The following is a 17,195-nucleotide window of genomic DNA, read 5'->3' on the forward strand; positions in this document are numbered from 1 at the left end:
CGCACGCACGCACGCACGCACGCACGCACACACACACACACACACACACACACACACACACACACACACACACACACACACACACACACACACACACACACACACACACACACACACACACACACACACACACACACACACACACACACACACACGCACACACACACACGCACACCCGCACACACACAAATACTTGTGAGAAGAGAGCTGCTTCTAAACTGGGCTGATCTCCGTTACATCGGCACATTAGAAGCCAGTTTCCATTCTTCTTACGCCCACTAATGCCTGTACAGCATGTGTGACATTATTACAGCTATCTAAAGCCTGACTTATATTCAGCTATCTAAAGCCTGACTTATATTCAGCTTCTTATTCAGCTATCTAAAGCCTGACTTATATTCAGCTATCTAAAGCCTGACTTATATTCAGCTTTGCGCCGTCCGGTGTCGCGTGCCGAGAATAGCAATCTGCAAGCTCATAATGCTCTGCATCGCGGTGCGTTTTAAGCTTGTATATCTGCTATTTCTGGCTACAGTATACGTGTAAATTAACCCATTCTGACCTGAGATCAGATTCATACGAGGTTTCCACTCGACACACACACTGGTCTGATTAACCCATTCTGACCTGAGATCAGATTCTAGAAATGTCAGTCGTTCTTCGATTTTTCAAAAATAGCAGACCTACAAGCTCGTAGCGCGCCACTCGGTGGCGCGCTATGAGCTTGTAGATCTGCTATTTTTCAATAGCTAAAGCATAACATGATGCTAACACCAAAATGGGTGCCCGGTCAGAATGGGTTAAGCATACGATCGGATCAACCACTTCAGCCTGTAATTCTCACGGTCATATAAAGCTCAACCAAGAGTTATATTATCCAAGAACCCCCAGCTCTTATTATGCATGAGCCTGAGGGATTTAATCCACATTCACTGCAATTCAAACAGTGTGTTACAGTACTGTCTGTCTGCGCTATAGCTGGCCTCACTGGCATGGAGGAGACGGATATAGAAGCTTCATTCTGGAGGGGAAACCCGACGCCGTGCACATTGGGGAGAGGGTTATGTCACTTAAAGACGTGGTTGGGACTCGGGGGGGGGGGGCAGGAGGGGGGGGGGGGGGGGGGCAAACGTCACTGTGTAACTCTAGCGTTGAGCTCCTCTCTCTAACTCTATAAGCACATCCAACATGAAGCCTTACTACTTATCTGTGCGATGGTTGGTGTCCCGTGCGGAAAAGAGACAATCTAAAAGCTCGCAAAGCGCCGGCACTATAGCTGGCACTACGTTTACACAGATTAGATTAGATTAAATAACTGATCTAAGAGCTTTAACCCATTCTGAACGGGAATCCATTTTGGTGTTAGCAGCATGTTGTGCTTTAGCTATTGAAAAATAGCAGATCTACAAGCTCATAGCGCGCCACCGAGTGGCGCGCTATGAGCTTGTAGGTCTGCTATTTTTGAAAAATCGAAGAGCGACTGACATTTTTAGAATCTGATCTCAGGTCAGAATGGGTTCATCAGACCGGTGCGTGTCCAGTGGAAACCTCGTATGAATCTGATCTCAGGTCAGAATGGGTTAACACAGAGCAGCGCCATTTAGATGAGAGAGTTGGGACAACTCCGTTCACTTCATGAGGCCAGTGACTGTCCAATGGCGGCTCTTCTACATAGACTTCTAATGGCAAAGTGCTATAGGCGAAGTGTGACAAGTCCTGGACCGGAGGTTGGCAGAATGCTATCTATTTTAGATCGTTTTTTAGTTATAGTACAACATAAACCTTACAGAGACATTAGTTGTCAACTTGTCACTGCACAATACTTTACAGTTAACTGTTGCACACATGCCTAAAATAGCTGATATTTGCACCGCCCTCGTTGAAAACAATGTATTTCAAACTCCATTTTGTCTCACTCCAGGGCTGCATGAACAGCGCTAAGCGTTTTTAATTATTATTATTCCAATACATTTTCAAAAAAACATTCCCAAAAGAGCAAACTTTTTCATGAATTCCAAACAAATTCAATAGTCTTTCCCCCCCAGTAATTTCATTAAGAAATCAAAGAAAAATCTAAGAAATAGAAATAATTGAAATAGAACTTTCTTAAGTAGTGATTTGCGACACGCTGTGAGCTTGAGTAGATCTGCTATTTCAACTAGTTTGGGTCCCCGGGCAAACGTCTAATCTCTCTTTTGGGTCTCCAGCTAAAATGTCTGGGAACAAACTGCCTTAAAGTTGTTTTGTGGGGAAATCCCCTTCTGTGTTAGCCTATAGAACTGGAGGTCTAGCACGTGGAGGTCATGTGATCACTGACACATAGGGAAGGTGTCCGTTCCGTACCTTTGACGAACACGTATGCAGAGTACGTCTCGAAGCCGGACTTGGTGTTGATGCGGAGGGTGTACATGCCCTCGTCCTCCTTGTTGAGGTGGGCGAGGGTGAGGGTGGCACGCTGCCCGCTCCACGTGGTGTGGACCCACTTGGAGGGCTTCAGGGCCACCGCTGATTGGACGACACAGAACAGGAAGCATGATCACACGACTGCGTGCACTTATTGTGTGATTGTGTTCATTTTGACAGCAAATATTCTGATTTAGTCTTTTGAATAACACACCATTTAAAGTCTGAATAACACACCATTTAAGTTTTAGGTGTATTTTAGTCATCTGAAATTGTTTAGTCTTAGTCGACTAAAGTCTTTTGGTCTTAAGTCTCAGTCAACAAAATGAACACTCCAATGAAGTATGCTAAGACAATAAACCCCTAAAGGTGAGAGTGACAACAGGAATTTGGCAGGTCTACGCTCTTATCCAGACAGAGCCACTTAACAAGTATGGGATTGTCGTGGAATTCTGGATCAATCAATAATCGATTGAGGCAATACATGAGTCGAGACGATACCCTCAGGTGGTGATGCTTATGCTTTATGTAACGTGATATCATGGGTAGATGTACTAGAACACTCATGCCTGGTAACTAAGGCAGAATCACAGTTACACTGTAGCTTCTTCAAGGACAAACTGAACCATAACAAGATAAGCTAATAACACAAACAACGGCCAGTCGGCCACTACTATAGGCCCAGTGCAGACATCCAAGGCCCCCACTGCCACAAAATAGCACATGTATTATATATAAGTAATTATAAATGATGGTACAATATGATGGTTGGATATAAGTAGGGAACGAATCTGCCCCAATAAATCCCTGGGGAGATTGGTCTGCCACTCCTCAGTTTGTATTACATTTTGCTCACCCCAGAGTTGTGGGTGACCAATCAGATCCTTTTTTTTGCTGCGACGTTGGAATCTGTTTGTAACCACCATCCCCCAACCTTGGAAATAAATCTTCCACACCGAAGTTCCAGACTAATATCCATGCAGTGATCTGCCATGCCAGGCTAAGATATAAGCAATAATATGAATTCTTCCTCAGGATTGACACGTTTAATGTCCACAGTACTCACCGTTTCTGTACCACACCACCTCGGGCTGGTAGTTCTTGACGGTGGGGAAGATGATCACAGTGCAGCCCACGCTCAGTGTCTGGCCCTCGTGGCCGAACGCCACTTCAAACTTGTCAAGGATGGACGTCTCGAAGGTGACGCCATGCTCAGAGCTGAAACCATCTGTGGGAATGTGCATTTGGTCAATTAAAAACACTACGATGAATCCATTACTGTAACGTATGTATATGTACTGTATTATCTTGACCACATTATATAATCTTGACATATGGACTCACGTGGTTTAGGATCAAGAGGCCCTGCTTCCTCACCCTCTTGGTACCCTGGGGAGAACGGGTTACGTCAATAACGTTAGATCAGTCAACAAAAAGATTATTATCACTCATTTGGTCCTGCAGTCATGTTCTAAATTACCCTGATGTCTCAAAGACACATTCCTGTGTAGCTGTACTGTACTGAACGTAATGTACTGTAGCATTGTCTGTGTACTGTGCAAAAATAATCATTTCTCTCTCGCACACAATCGTGCGGGAGTCCCGACCCACCGCTTGAGAACCAGTGTTGCTTTTGGCAGCAAATTTTGATTTTGGTTTTAGTCATAGTCTTTTTGAATAGTTTTAATGTAGTTTTAGTCACATTGTTTAGTTAGTTTTGGTTGACTAAATATCATAAGATTTTAGTTGACTAAAACTACAGTTGATTTAGTCGATTAAAATGTATTTTGTCGGGCCTTGATGCCGTCGTAATGACTGATTTTACATTTGCTGAAAAGCTCACAACGTGTGAGCGGCTATTTTCAGCATGCAACCAAGTGTAAAATTACTCATACTGGATCTCTTGTCCACTAGTCCCTTCCTAACATTTTAGTTAAGCATCATAGCTTAGTTTTCATTTAGTTTTTCATCAGTGAAAAACGGTAGTCGACGAACATTTTTCGTCTTAGCTTTAGCCGACGAAATCAACACTGTTGAGAACCACTGTTCACTTCTAAAGTCACCTTTAGGACCTTGGTCAGCCTAGCAGGCTCTTCTCATGCTATTTGACTCCTGAATGCTTCAGAGGCCTGTCTGTGCAGCGTGGGCTAAATTGGGAGGAGTGAAGCGCTAGTTCCCCCTGACAGGGGGGAGTTTCCCTGGTTGGATGTAGCGCGTGGAAGGAACACATTATTCCAACCAGTTCCTTTCCCCTCCATGCCTCCCCCTGGCTGGCCAGGGGGAGGCCCTTTCGCCAACCCCGCCTCGGGTATGGGCACTGATGACGCGGAGGAGGAAACAGGCCGCCAGCACCCACAGTGTCCCCAGCGGGAATCGAACCCAGGACCTTCTAGCTGTGTGGCGACAGCACTACCGACTGTGCCACTGTGCCCACATTGCATTCCTAACAGGAAATCTTCTGAAGCTCTCTATCACCTCTATGTGAAATGCTGGGAGGCGGGACACACTGATAGAATAATAAGAGGATAAAGGAGCATGATCACCTACTTTTGATGACAATAGTGGCGGCAGAAGAGACCTCCCCCTTAACGTTGAGAGCAGAGGCATAGTATTGAGCCGTGTCGAAGAAATCACAGCTGGAAATAAACAGAGGACCAAAAGGTGAGAAAAGTCAACACTCCAGCAAGCCACAAAAATGCTCTGGAAATGTACTACATGAATAAGGCCAGTTCCTTATTTTCATATAACACGTAGAATAATCCCGTTTAATATAACACTTCATAAAAAGCATCTCTTCACTCAATGTTTATTGCATCAACGAAATTTGTCATAATAACAAATGCGGGTGTTTTTGCCCACTTCAAACCTGGCATGCCTATATTTTGGGCATGATATTAAAGGAAAATGTCACCTAAAGAAGATTCAAAAACAGAAAAGAATTGCAGATCTAAGTACAAACTCACACAACGCATCACATCACTGGCGCCGATCACATACAGTATATTAGCCACACATTGGATATTGGATATTTTCACTGCGTAACACCATCATATGATGAATTATAAAATATGTCTTAACCCATTCTGAACGGGAACCCATTTTGGTGTTGGCATTATGTTATGCTTTAGCTATTGAAAAATAGCAGATCTACAAGCTCATAGCGCGCCACCGAGTGGCGCGCTACGAGCTTGTAGGTCTGCTATTTTTGAAAAATCGAAGAACGACTGACATTTTTAGAATCTGATCTCAGGTCAGAATGGGTTCATCAGACCAGTGTGTGTCCAGTGGAAACCTCGTATGACTCTGATCTCAGGTCAGAATGGGTTAAGTGGTTATCGCGCGTCTACCTTTCTATGGCTATGGACTATAGTGCTAAACAGACAGGTCCTGTGTTCCTGATGATGACCTACTTGTGGATCTCCAGGGAGTGCATGTTGTAATTGCTCTCAGTTGTGTATTTCTCAGGGTGGTCCTTGGGGCTGATGACGACGTTGTTTTTGTACCTTGGAGACAAATACAGAGAAAGCAAGAATATCTGTTGGTCATGGACTCATTGCACACATATTACATCACAGGGACACAACTCACATAGTTCAGTTTGCTATTGGATTATCAATAAATCTATGGATTCGATTGTGTCGGCTGGTGTGATATACTGTACATGTGATGCACTTTTAGGACAGTTATATTATGTGTCGTCTTGATGTGTCTAAGAACAGCATCATAGAGGCTCTCTAACCACCCATTCACACACATTCATGATGGCGGCGGAAACCATGCAAGGCACCAACCAGCACATCAGGAGCAATTTAGGGGTTCAGTGTCTTGCTCAAGGACACTTCGACAGCAACTCTGGGGGAGCCCGGGTTCGAACTGGCAACCCTTTGCGTTTACCATCCAGGCACTGTACCCCTGAGCCACCGCCGCCATCCCACGGCCATGTGCCAACGTTATTTTTTAACCCACGATTTTGTAACCCATTTTTCACCCCTGTGTCAATCATCTAATGTGATCCTGGGCTCTACACATCCTCCACCAACCTGGGGAGAGCAACGGACTTAACTCATGCTTCCTTCATACTTGAGTGTCCAAGTTGCTCCTTTACACCTGACAGGGGGGAGTTTCCCTGGTTGGACGTAGCGCGTGGAAGGAACACGTTATTCCAACCAGTTCCTTTCCCCTCCATCAGGCGCCCCGGCTGGCCAGGGGGAGGCAGTTTAGAGACCAGGATTACTGCATGTTTTTGTGAGGGTACCTACCCTAGGGGACACGGGGAGAACATGCAAACTCCACACAGAAAGGCCCTTTCGCCAACGTTCTTACCAGGTGACCCTGGGTTTGGGCCATCCCGCCACGGTGCAGTGCAGCTTCACGGACTTGCCCTCCCAGACGGTCTGCCCACGGGGCCTGACGATGAACTCAGGGAGATGGGTCAGACTGTCTGTGTTCATCTTCTTACGGAACTCTGAGCGTTCAACCAGCTGAACGAGCACAGGGAAACAGAGCATAGGGCAAAGGGTTACTATTACTATTTCTTTGTCTTCTGCTAATATTCATATGAACTAGTGTTGCTTGTAAAGTACTGTTGCGTTCAGTATATGGAGGGCACTATGTGGGTTTTTTTTAGCATTATTATTTTGTCTTTTAACGTGCGGCACATAGCCTTTATTTAAGTGGGTAGCGCGGATCACACATCCATTCAATTCACGCCGATGAAGGCGGAGGACCGAAAAGATTTGATCATCCTTGGAATTAAACTGTGAAAACGTTGCTTAAATGTTTTACCGATCGGTGCTGCAGACCAAATCTTCTAACTTTGAAAAAGGACACACGATAGCTGATTTATTCTTTGAACTAGACAAAACCGTCCTGAAATTTAAGATTGTAACTATCTAGCTACTGCAGGCTCTAGGTGCTGTCCCCATCCACCACAACTCAGACTCATCCTAAAGTCCACATGGAATGTTCAGGATTCAAGTGTTCATCACAGCATGTGGATGGAGATGGGGAGGCAGGCAAACAGGATGGAAGGGCATATTAACCCATTTAGACACTTTGAAAAGATATATATTCAAAGATTTGCGCCACTTTTTTTACGATTTTTCAAAAATAGCAGAGCTACAAGCTCGTAGCGCGCCACTCGGTGGCGCGCTATGAGCTTGTAGATCTGCTATTTTTCAATAGCTAAATTATAACATATAATGTTTAAAACACCAAAAGGGGTTCCCGCCCAAAATGGGTTAACTGTTTGTGTTGTTTAGTGATGACACAAACTCATCATGAAACTTTCACCATGACTGTTAAGAAGAATAATGTGCAATTTGAAGATGAAGCACTTGATCACATGGGTGTTTTTGAACAGAGCAAACAGAAACATGCTGACCCTGGATGGACTTCACGTCATGATGTTATAAACGAGAGTCTATAAATGCTGGACTTCTGGATTCAGATGCTGGACAAATTCTCAAAAGTCCCCATGTCAGTACTATATAACTAATACACTACATCAAAAGAGCTTGCTCGGCGTGATTTACCGTCTTTCCCAGCGCCACGCGGTCTGCGGACTCCCTGATGTGGTTCTTGTGGGTCTTCTTGTGCACCTTCATGTGCTGCACAGCCTGCACCGTCTCCTCCTTGCCCTCACGGAGGAACAGGTTCCTCATCGCCACGTAGTTCACGCCTTCCTCCTTCACCTCCTCCGTGGTCGTCATCTCCACCAGACCCCGAACCCCCTCATGACTGGAAGGAAACGAGACAGACCGACATGCAGTATCAGACCCCGAACCCCCTCATGACTGGAAACGTGACAGACCGACATGCAGTATCAGACCCTGAACCCCCTCATGACTGGAAGGAAACGTGACAGACCGACATGCAGTATCAGACCCTGAACCCCCTCATGACTGGAAGGAAACGTGACAGACCGACAGTATCAGACCCTGAACCCCCTCATGACTGGAAACGTGACAGACCGACATGCAGTATCAGACCCTGAACCCCCTCATGACTGGAAACGAGACAGACCGACATGCAGTATCAGACCTCGAACCCCCTCATGACTGGAAGGAAACGAGACAGACCGACATGCAGTATCAGACCCTGAACCCCCTCATGACTGGAAACGTGACAGACCGACATGCAGTATCAGACCTCGAACCCCCTCATGACTGGAAACGTGACAGACCCACAGTATCAGACCCCAAACGTACCCCCTCATGACTGGAAACGTGACAGACCGACAGTATCAGACCCCAAACATACACACTCATGACTGGGAATGTGACAGACCGACATGCAGTATCAGACCCCAAAGGTACGCCCTCATGACTGGAAACAGACCGGGTCCGACAGTATCAGACCCCAAACCCCCTCATGACTGGAAACGTGACAGACCGACACCATTAAAATATCTGGTTTTTAAAGTGGAACGTCAGATATAAGATAAACATTAACTGCACAGGACACTCCTGAGTGTGTATAACATACTGTACGTATATCATGTTCATAATACGAAATTGCCATTCTCTGTTGTTTCTCATATTTCAGTCATACTCATACATTATTGTGATGTGTTAGAATTATGCTTGCCCATGGGTATTATATTATCCCATATTATAACCTTTGTTTATTTAACCTCTATTATGTCACACTGTTACAGCAATGCAAACATGGATGGACAAAACAATACAAAGCACAGACATATATATATATATGGCTGACAGACTACCGACAATGCTCACTAAGATCAAATAAATCAGAGAAACTGTCTTAGACATAAGAGAATGTGACCCAGGCTACAGGTCAATGTGACCCAGGCTACAGGTCAATGTGACCCAGGCTACAGGTCAATGTGACCCAGGCTACAGGTCAATGTGACCCAGGCTACAGGTCAATCAAACTGTCTTAGACATAAGAGAATGTGACCCAGGCTACAGGTCAATGTGACCCAGGCTACAGGTCAATCAAACTGTCTTAGACATACGAGAATGTGACCCAGGCTACAGGTCAATGTGACCCAGGCTACAGGTCAATGTGACCCAGGCTACAGGTCAATGTGACCCAGGCTACAGGTCAATGTGACCCAGGCTACAGGTCAATCAAACTGTCTTAGACATACGAGAATGTGACCCAGGCTACAGGTCAATCAAACTGTCTTAGACATACGAGAATGTGACCCAGGCTACAGGTCAATGTGACCCAGGCTACAGGTCAATGTGACCCAGGCTACAGGTCAATCAAACTGTCTTAGACATACGAGAATGTGACCCAGGCTACAGGTCAATGTGACCCAGGCTACAGGTCAATGTGACCCAGGCTACAGGTCAATGTGACCCAGGCTACAGGTCAATGTGACCCAGGCTACAGGTCAATCAAACTGTCTTAGACATAAGAGAATGTGACCCAGGCTACAGGTCAATGTGACCCAGGCTACAGGTCAATCAAACTGTCTTAGACATAAGATAATGTGACCCAGGCTACAGGTCAATGTGACCCAGGCTACAGGTCAATCAAACTCTCTTAGACATACGAGAATGTGACCCAGGCTACAGGTCAATGTGACCCAGGCTACAGGTCAATGTGACCCAGGCTACAGGTCAATCAAACTGTCTTAGACATAAGAGAATGTGACCCAGGCTACAGGTCAATCCAAGCAGGAGAAGCTTCTGTGGTGAGCTTAGTAAAACTCCCAAGGGGAATCTGAGATGACAATCTGAGTGACTCCCGACTGGAGGTCGTCCCACAACCTCCATGCCATCAGTGCCCATTTACTTAACTGATTACCTAAAAAAGGTGAGCAACTCCCACAGCCACAACACTAGAGGGAGCCGTGAATAATGATCTGGTACCACCAACCTTTAGAACAAATATGGGTAAATTCACCTTCCACAACACAACACACACTCAGGTGTGGAATGCCTTGCCCCCTTCCCTCAAAACTAGCAAATCACTGGTTTCCTTTAAGAAAGGACTGAAAATGCACCTGTCACTGTCATCCGACCAACAGAAGCCATAACTCTATCCCCCCCCCCCCCCTCCAATTCATTTCTATTCCAACCTGATTTAATGTCTTGTTGAGATATTTAAATTGTTGTTATTGTTGTTGTGAATGCATGCATGGGACCCGGATGGAAACAAGACCGCAAAAGGTCTTTCTTCGGTGATGTCCTTTTGGCCAAATGTGCGTTACTGTACCCTGTACTGTTTTGCATCTTATTGTCTAATAAAATGATCAATCAATCAATCAATAAACCAAGGGCCAAAGTAGGAGAGGCTTCTTTTGCCTGCCTCCGTGCACTGTATAACGCAACTATGCGTTTTTAACAATATAAACATCAGATCATCTTCAGCTCCATCATCACTAACAAGACAGACATGTGTTCACCCAAAGCTCGCGGCTTCATCATCATCACTCACCTTGCTCTGAATAAAGGAACCACATAGCCGATGACCTCGTTCTCTGTGTCCATGGCCAGGTAGGCGCGCTTGCCCTTCTTGGTTATTACGGTCAGTTTCTCCAACTCCTGGCCCTTCTCTGTCACCACAGAGCTCTGCATGCTGTGAGGAGGTTATTGACAAACAGTTAGTTACATCTCTCTCATTGATATAACACCCGCGGTCCAGAACAGGGCCAAAGAGCATTTGCAAATACTTGATTCTTATTGTGTATACTCATATTGCCCATATGGCGATAAAGACCAGCACCAGAATGTGTGCACGGTTGCGTGGGAATGTTTAACCCATTCTGACCGGGCACCCATTTCGGTGTTAGCATCATGTTATGCTTTAGCTATTGAAAAATAGCAGATCTACAAGCTCATATCGCGCCACCGAGTGGCGCGATACGAGCTTGTAGGTCTGCTATTTTTGAGAAATTCGAAGAGCGACTGACATTTTTTAGAATCTGATCTCAGGTCAGAATGGGTTAATCAGACCAGTGTGTGTCCCGTGGAAACCTCGTATGAATCTGATCTCAGGTCAGAATGGGTTAAAAGAGGGTTGAGTTTCCTGCGGTTTTCACCTGAATTGCCTGGTGCAGTAAACGGTAAACACACACAGTCCAAGCACTCCTTGGATTACTGCAAGCATGAATAAAGTATTTGCAAGAACTATTTATCTTGAATACGGCAATTTAATGTAAAAAAAAAAAAAGGAAGAAAATCAAATACGATTAATTTGGAAACGTTTATAAAAAAACAACATAGCCTCTCTAGGGCTACAGAATAACAGTGATCAAACAACAATCAAACCTGCATGCTGCCTGCATTTACATGACATTGCTAGAATGACACCTTAAGTCAGAAGATGAAGATGCATTTCCATCGACACTCTTTGAACGTGTCTCATGTTACACTGACCGATACGCCGACCATCTTCTGTGCTTCCAGTTGTCTGTCTGGTTTAGGCTATAATAAGCTAAATGGTCACAATGGGAATTGTTTCTGGTGGCAGGGAGAGAGGATCAACATTACATGCTCTGCATTTACTCTAAATAATCTGCTAAGCCTGCGTGACCTGCAGGCGTTTGATCCAACAGCGCTACATGGCAGAATGTCAGCAGGGCCGGCTCTTTTCTAAACTATAGAGGATTAAGGAGGGTGAGTTAAATGGGCGAAAGACATGGTAGAGCCTAGAGAGCTTGTTGATAACAGGTGTTGAAAACTAGCACTCGTGCTAATGCACTGTAAGCAACGCTGCGCATCTACAATGTGCATGTGTAATGTGATTGTGACATCCATGCCAAATAAATTCACATAAAGAGGCACAGGCACACAGAGTGCCTATTATTATTATTAATATCCTGTTGAGTCGCCAGGTTCAACTGGTTCAAGGTAGTACTTTATTGTTACATCTTGTGTACAGGTACATAAGAGGTACATATTTGCAGCAGCAAATATATAACATAACATCAAACAGCAAACACAGCAAAACACAGCAAACAAAGTAGAGTAGAAAAAGAGTATCCCACGTAATTGGTGTAGACTTTTCAAAAACATGGATATGAGTACGTTATAGAGAAAGCACTTGATTCTTTTTTTGACTATTAGAGCAATGGTTCAAGAGCTACAGGGCCAAAAGGGCCATGGCCCTGTTATAGCGCCACCATGAGACCATCTTGTAAAATAGCACAGATGTTCTTCCTTGGCCTACTGGGTCCTGCATGGGAGTGCGTCAGTGTGCACTCCCGAGTTTAATTCTGATCGGTCCAACAGTGCCGGAGATTAGCTGCTCACAGTCACATGGATGGAAGAGAGGGACACACGGACAGACATGGGCGAATACATACATACATACATCCTATAGTCTCCGGCCTTCGGCTGTCCAGGCCTGACGGAGACAACAATTGGCAACATTCTCAGGTCCAATCTACAGAAATAGCCCGCCGCCTCTCCATGAATATCTCTGGCAACCACTCAGTACAGCTCAAGTTCCTGACCTGCTTTACCAAGTACAACACGGTACCAGCTTGTACAGTGAGGCTGAAGAACAAAGAGTCTCTGCTCACACCAAACGCTGACAGGTGATTAACTTGTCAGCAGGACAGGACATACCAACGTTTTGATGAACAGAATCAAGAAGTGAATCTGGACTCCCTATGATGAACTGTCTGTACCCCTTTGATGCAGTCAAGGCTTTGATCAAAAGGCGATCAATTAAGTGCCATTTAAGTTGATCACAAAAATCCTTCTCCTCCTCCATACAACTGAGAAAATAAAAACACCACAAGTGACAAGACGGAGTGTTGTTAAACAGGTGGCAGAGTGAAACTAAGTCTTTGAATACTCAAAACAACCCAAGTGGCATTTGTCCAAGGTCTTAAGGTCATAGTGAGTAAACAAGAGCACTTGTCCCCTGTGTGGGAGGCTTTTTATCAAGTATAATCCCTGCCATGCATGCTCCACTGGATTATCTCAAAACAATAATACAAGTTTTCCTTTAAACTGCCCTCATCATTGGGGTTTAAAATTATGATACGGCTTCACGTTGCAGCGTTCAGACTATGGGTTTTTTATCTCCCATTGGTTTAGGATACGGCTTCACGTTGCATGCGTTCAGACTATGGGTTTTTATCTCCCATTGGTTTAGGATACGGCTTCACGTTGCATGCGTTCAGACTATGGGTTTTTATCTCCCATTGGTTTAGAGGCGCTATAGAGACAGCCAATCATGAAAAAGTGTCCACTAGATCCGCAATAGTCTCAACATTGACAGTATAGCCAGGATGCTGGATAAAAATCACAAGATTTAATCAAATGATTTGATTTTGGATTAAAAGCGTAATCCACAATGTTCAAAACACAATAAAACCCACCACAAAAAATCTATAACACACAACACAGCAAAACCACTCCCATCACACATGTACGAGAACAAACCAAACATTCAGCACTGATCAGTGATCAGCCACTCAACATATGAACTCCTTATCATCCTTACTAGTAGTATAATTAGACCCACATGTCGCACTACATTACACACTACACTACTACACACAGTTATAAGTGACTTTGTGTTATCAGCTATCACATTAGTCTACAACAGTTTTATTTTATGCAACACAACTGAAAACACCAGCCGAAAGAGCTCTGTGTCCATTCTCCCGGGAGAAGGACACATACTGACTACACTAGGAGCTGCATGCGCGTGCTCTGTCGTGGATGAACAGCACTCTAGTCTACACACTCCAGACCAGTAGGGTAAAGTCCACTGGGATCCCCCCAGGGGTCCTTGAGGGGTTTCCAGGCGGTCGCAAGCTAAATGTGTTCATCAAAATCAGTTTAACCACTACAACCCTATACACCAACGTTTTGCACTGCTTGCTATTTTCAAGCAAATATCAGAAAATATCACATTTTGAATATTTGTGAAACATTTTAGCAATGCAAATCTTGTATACAGTAGGGGTTCATATGGCACAAGATATTCTCAGATTGGAGGGACCCTCGGCCGGGCCAAACAAACAGGGGGTGGGGGGGCGGTCCTGCTTGACATGAAAAGGTTTGAGAACCACTATAAGGACTTATTAAGAGGTCTGCTACATACCTATGCTGAAAAGCCTGCTTGCTAACAGAAGACCTGGTGCTCAGGTAATAGTTGCTCTCATAGTGTTTCTCCTGCCTCCGCGTCTCCTCCTTCTGTTCCTGGCGACGCCGGTGGATCTTCACCTTGGACAGACGTATGGGTTCCTCTTCTGACATCTTTATGTCAGACTGTCTGTCCTTCGTTTCCTTTTTCCTTTGTCTTTTTTGTTTTGTTTTTTATACCAGTTCTGTAAATCAATCTCACCGTTATCAATGTATAGGGAGGGCTTTTCTGTTTGTTGGTTTAGTTGGGGAGTCGAGGGTTTAGGGTTACAGGTATTATGGGTGTTTGTTTGGGAAGTGGTAGTTGTTATGAAGAGACATTTACAATGAGAAATGAAATGTTAAGATGGTGATGATTTTTTTTTGTTGTGATTGTAAACCAATCTCAGCACAGATTGATTTATTGGTTAGGGTTTCTTGTTGGCGGTGAGGTGTTATGGATGTTTGGGAAATGATTGTTGCAAATGACCCCACATTTAAAATGAGAAATGTTAATATGATTATGCACACATGGCATCAACGCATGGTGTTGTGTGCACACTATACACTCTGTCTTTCTTTTATCATTCATTTTTTAAGAGCCTGCCCAGGGCCCATTTACATTGAGGTGAAAACTGACATGTTGAGCTTTGTCCCTGTCAAATAAATAAATAGCTCTAGTTATGACAATTATGTTCTACCGGGTTAGCAATCACAACCAAATAGTGAAGATAAAGGGGAGATACAACAATGCACCATGCATGCTCCCTCACTGCATGCCGGCGACAGAAACACTGTATGAATAGCAATAACTGCTTACAACTTCTAAGACTTATTCTAATCTAACAGATCACAAACACCAGTGCTTGTATTACGCTATGGTAATAAAAGGTCATTCTGCCTTGTCTTGTGACAAATACAGGATAGGTGGGCACAATTAAGGGACGTCTGAGCACCTTGATGCAAAATGTTGTCCAAAATGTTGAAAAATAAATTTGAAAAATGGTGTTAAGCAATGTAAAGAATGCATGCACTGCACGGTACATTATTATCAAACTTAATATTATCCTTCGACTTCTTGTTTATGCCCAACCATGACTGGATATATATATAGGCCTACAGGTTTTGTAGCCATTTGTAGCAATATTAGACCTTATTTGTCAAATGTTTAAGCATTTTCTAATTATAATGTATACTTTAAAGTTGTAAACTTTGTCAATACATTGTATTTGTATACCACACAAGTATAGGCTATACAACACAAGTTAGTTGTGGAAACTAGCTCCACTCAACAGACAGGCACCACCTGGCATGTCACCATGTCATCACAAATCAATCTGATTACAGCAAGCTAACATACAGTAGCCATATGCTTCAGTCAGTGGCTCTAATGTCAATACTGTACTGTGAGAGCAGCAGTGATTTCTGTAATAAGATGATGAGTGTGGAACACATTACTTTATTTGCGCACTGTGTCTGTATTGGTATCTAAGTCTTAGTAGGCTTAGGCTATCTATCTACACTTCAAATGGATCTAACAGGAGACTGGAGCCAATAGCTATTAAATATAATAGGACCTAACATGACCTTAAAATGGGTAATTAGGCTTCCTCAGGGGAAGGGGAAACAACGAATTAAAGTAATTAGAAATTGCCTAGCCTCAACAACAAGCCAGTGAGGACTATAGCAGGGTAATGAATCATTCATTCAACTTTGCATTATTTCACTTGAGGTTAATGCATGCACTCCTATAGGAACAAAGGCTATTATTGTATGTTAACATCAAAACGAAACCACAGGATATCAGTTTGAATAAATATACAATTAACAAAGTGATAAACATTAAATCTAGGCCTTATCACAGCTGACAACGTGATTATTCCTTTAGGAAATGAACCAGAGCTATAATGTAGGGCAGGCTATTAAGCTATAATTATCTCGCATAAATAAATAAAGAATCACACTGACTCACCTGAACGAAGAATCGTCCAGTCGCTGAAAAGTAGATTTTTAAAAAAGCGGGTTGCAATTCCAAATAAATGTATAAAGCGAGTCTAAATCCAAAGCAAAGCAGCTCGGGGTGCGGGCAGGGGACAGGACGGCAGTCCACAGAACAAAAATAAAGCTGCCACTCCGCAGAATGTTGAAGGGACCGTCGCGACCTTTTAAGGCTGGGACCACTTTATATATAGCCCGTGAGACAGTGCGACACCATGGGGAGGCCAGACGAGAAGGAAGGGCCACCAAGTCCCGCAAAGACAAGTCTTCCTACTGGCTCGACAGTCGTTCTCAAACTTTTTCATGTCAAGGAGTAATTAAGGACCCCGAAATTGACACTAATTAGCCCGCGGACCCCCATTTGAAAATAGATTATGCCAGGGATTGATTGATTGGTTGATTGATTGATTTATTTATTTCATGAACCCCCATTTTGACCTGCATTAGTCTATACGGACCCCCAGCATTTCTGGGAACTCAGTGATTCAGTGTACAAATGGAACCAAATGGACCCGTTTTGTATCAGAGTTACAGTAGCCTCGGAAACCCAGACGTTTCCAGGGAGAGAATTTGGTTAATATTTCCATTTATCTGGGGACCCCCTGGAACTCAAGGACCCCTGGGGGTTCCCGGACCCCACTTTGAGTAGGAGATGGTGATGATGGAAACAAACAAAATAATAATAATATTATTATTATTATTATTAATAATAATAATAATAATAATAATAAT

The 17,195-nt window shown here is 43.9% G+C and overlaps 1 protein-coding gene across 3 annotated transcripts in view; it reads right to left on the reverse strand.

The window, feature by feature from the left end:
• The window catches only part of myom1a (myomesin 1a (skelemin)), a 45,266-nt gene extending 28,667 nt beyond the window's left edge, over positions 1-16,599 (reverse strand). The window contains exons 1-10 of one of the 3 annotated variants that reach the window (XM_080777438.1): positions 16,438-16,592; positions 14,446-14,671; positions 10,819-10,959; positions 7,938-8,142; positions 6,727-6,884; positions 5,814-5,906; positions 4,951-5,039; positions 3,748-3,792; positions 3,470-3,631; positions 2,344-2,505 (exon numbers count right to left, since the gene is read on the reverse strand). In XM_080777438.1, coding sequence (XP_080633564.1) covers positions 2,344-2,505; positions 3,470-3,631; positions 3,748-3,792; positions 4,951-5,039; positions 5,814-5,906; positions 6,727-6,884; positions 7,938-8,142; positions 10,819-10,959; positions 14,446-14,600 — 1,210 coding nt within the window. In that variant the 5' untranslated portion in view covers positions 14,601-14,671; positions 16,438-16,592. Of the gene's footprint in view, positions 1-2,343; positions 2,506-3,469; positions 3,632-3,747; positions 3,793-4,950; positions 5,040-5,813; positions 5,907-6,726; positions 6,885-7,937; positions 8,143-10,818; positions 10,960-14,445; positions 14,672-16,437 lie in introns of all 3 variants that reach the window. The other 2 variants (XM_080777439.1, XM_080777440.1) reach the window with 2 other exon arrangements.
• Between the last annotated feature and the right edge of the window lie 596 nt (positions 16,600-17,195).

This window comes from Protomyctophum bolini (genome assembly GCF_963924005.1).
Source record: "Protomyctophum bolini genome assembly, chromosome: 12".
NCBI lineage: Eukaryota > Metazoa > Chordata > Actinopteri > Myctophiformes > Myctophidae > Protomyctophum > Protomyctophum bolini.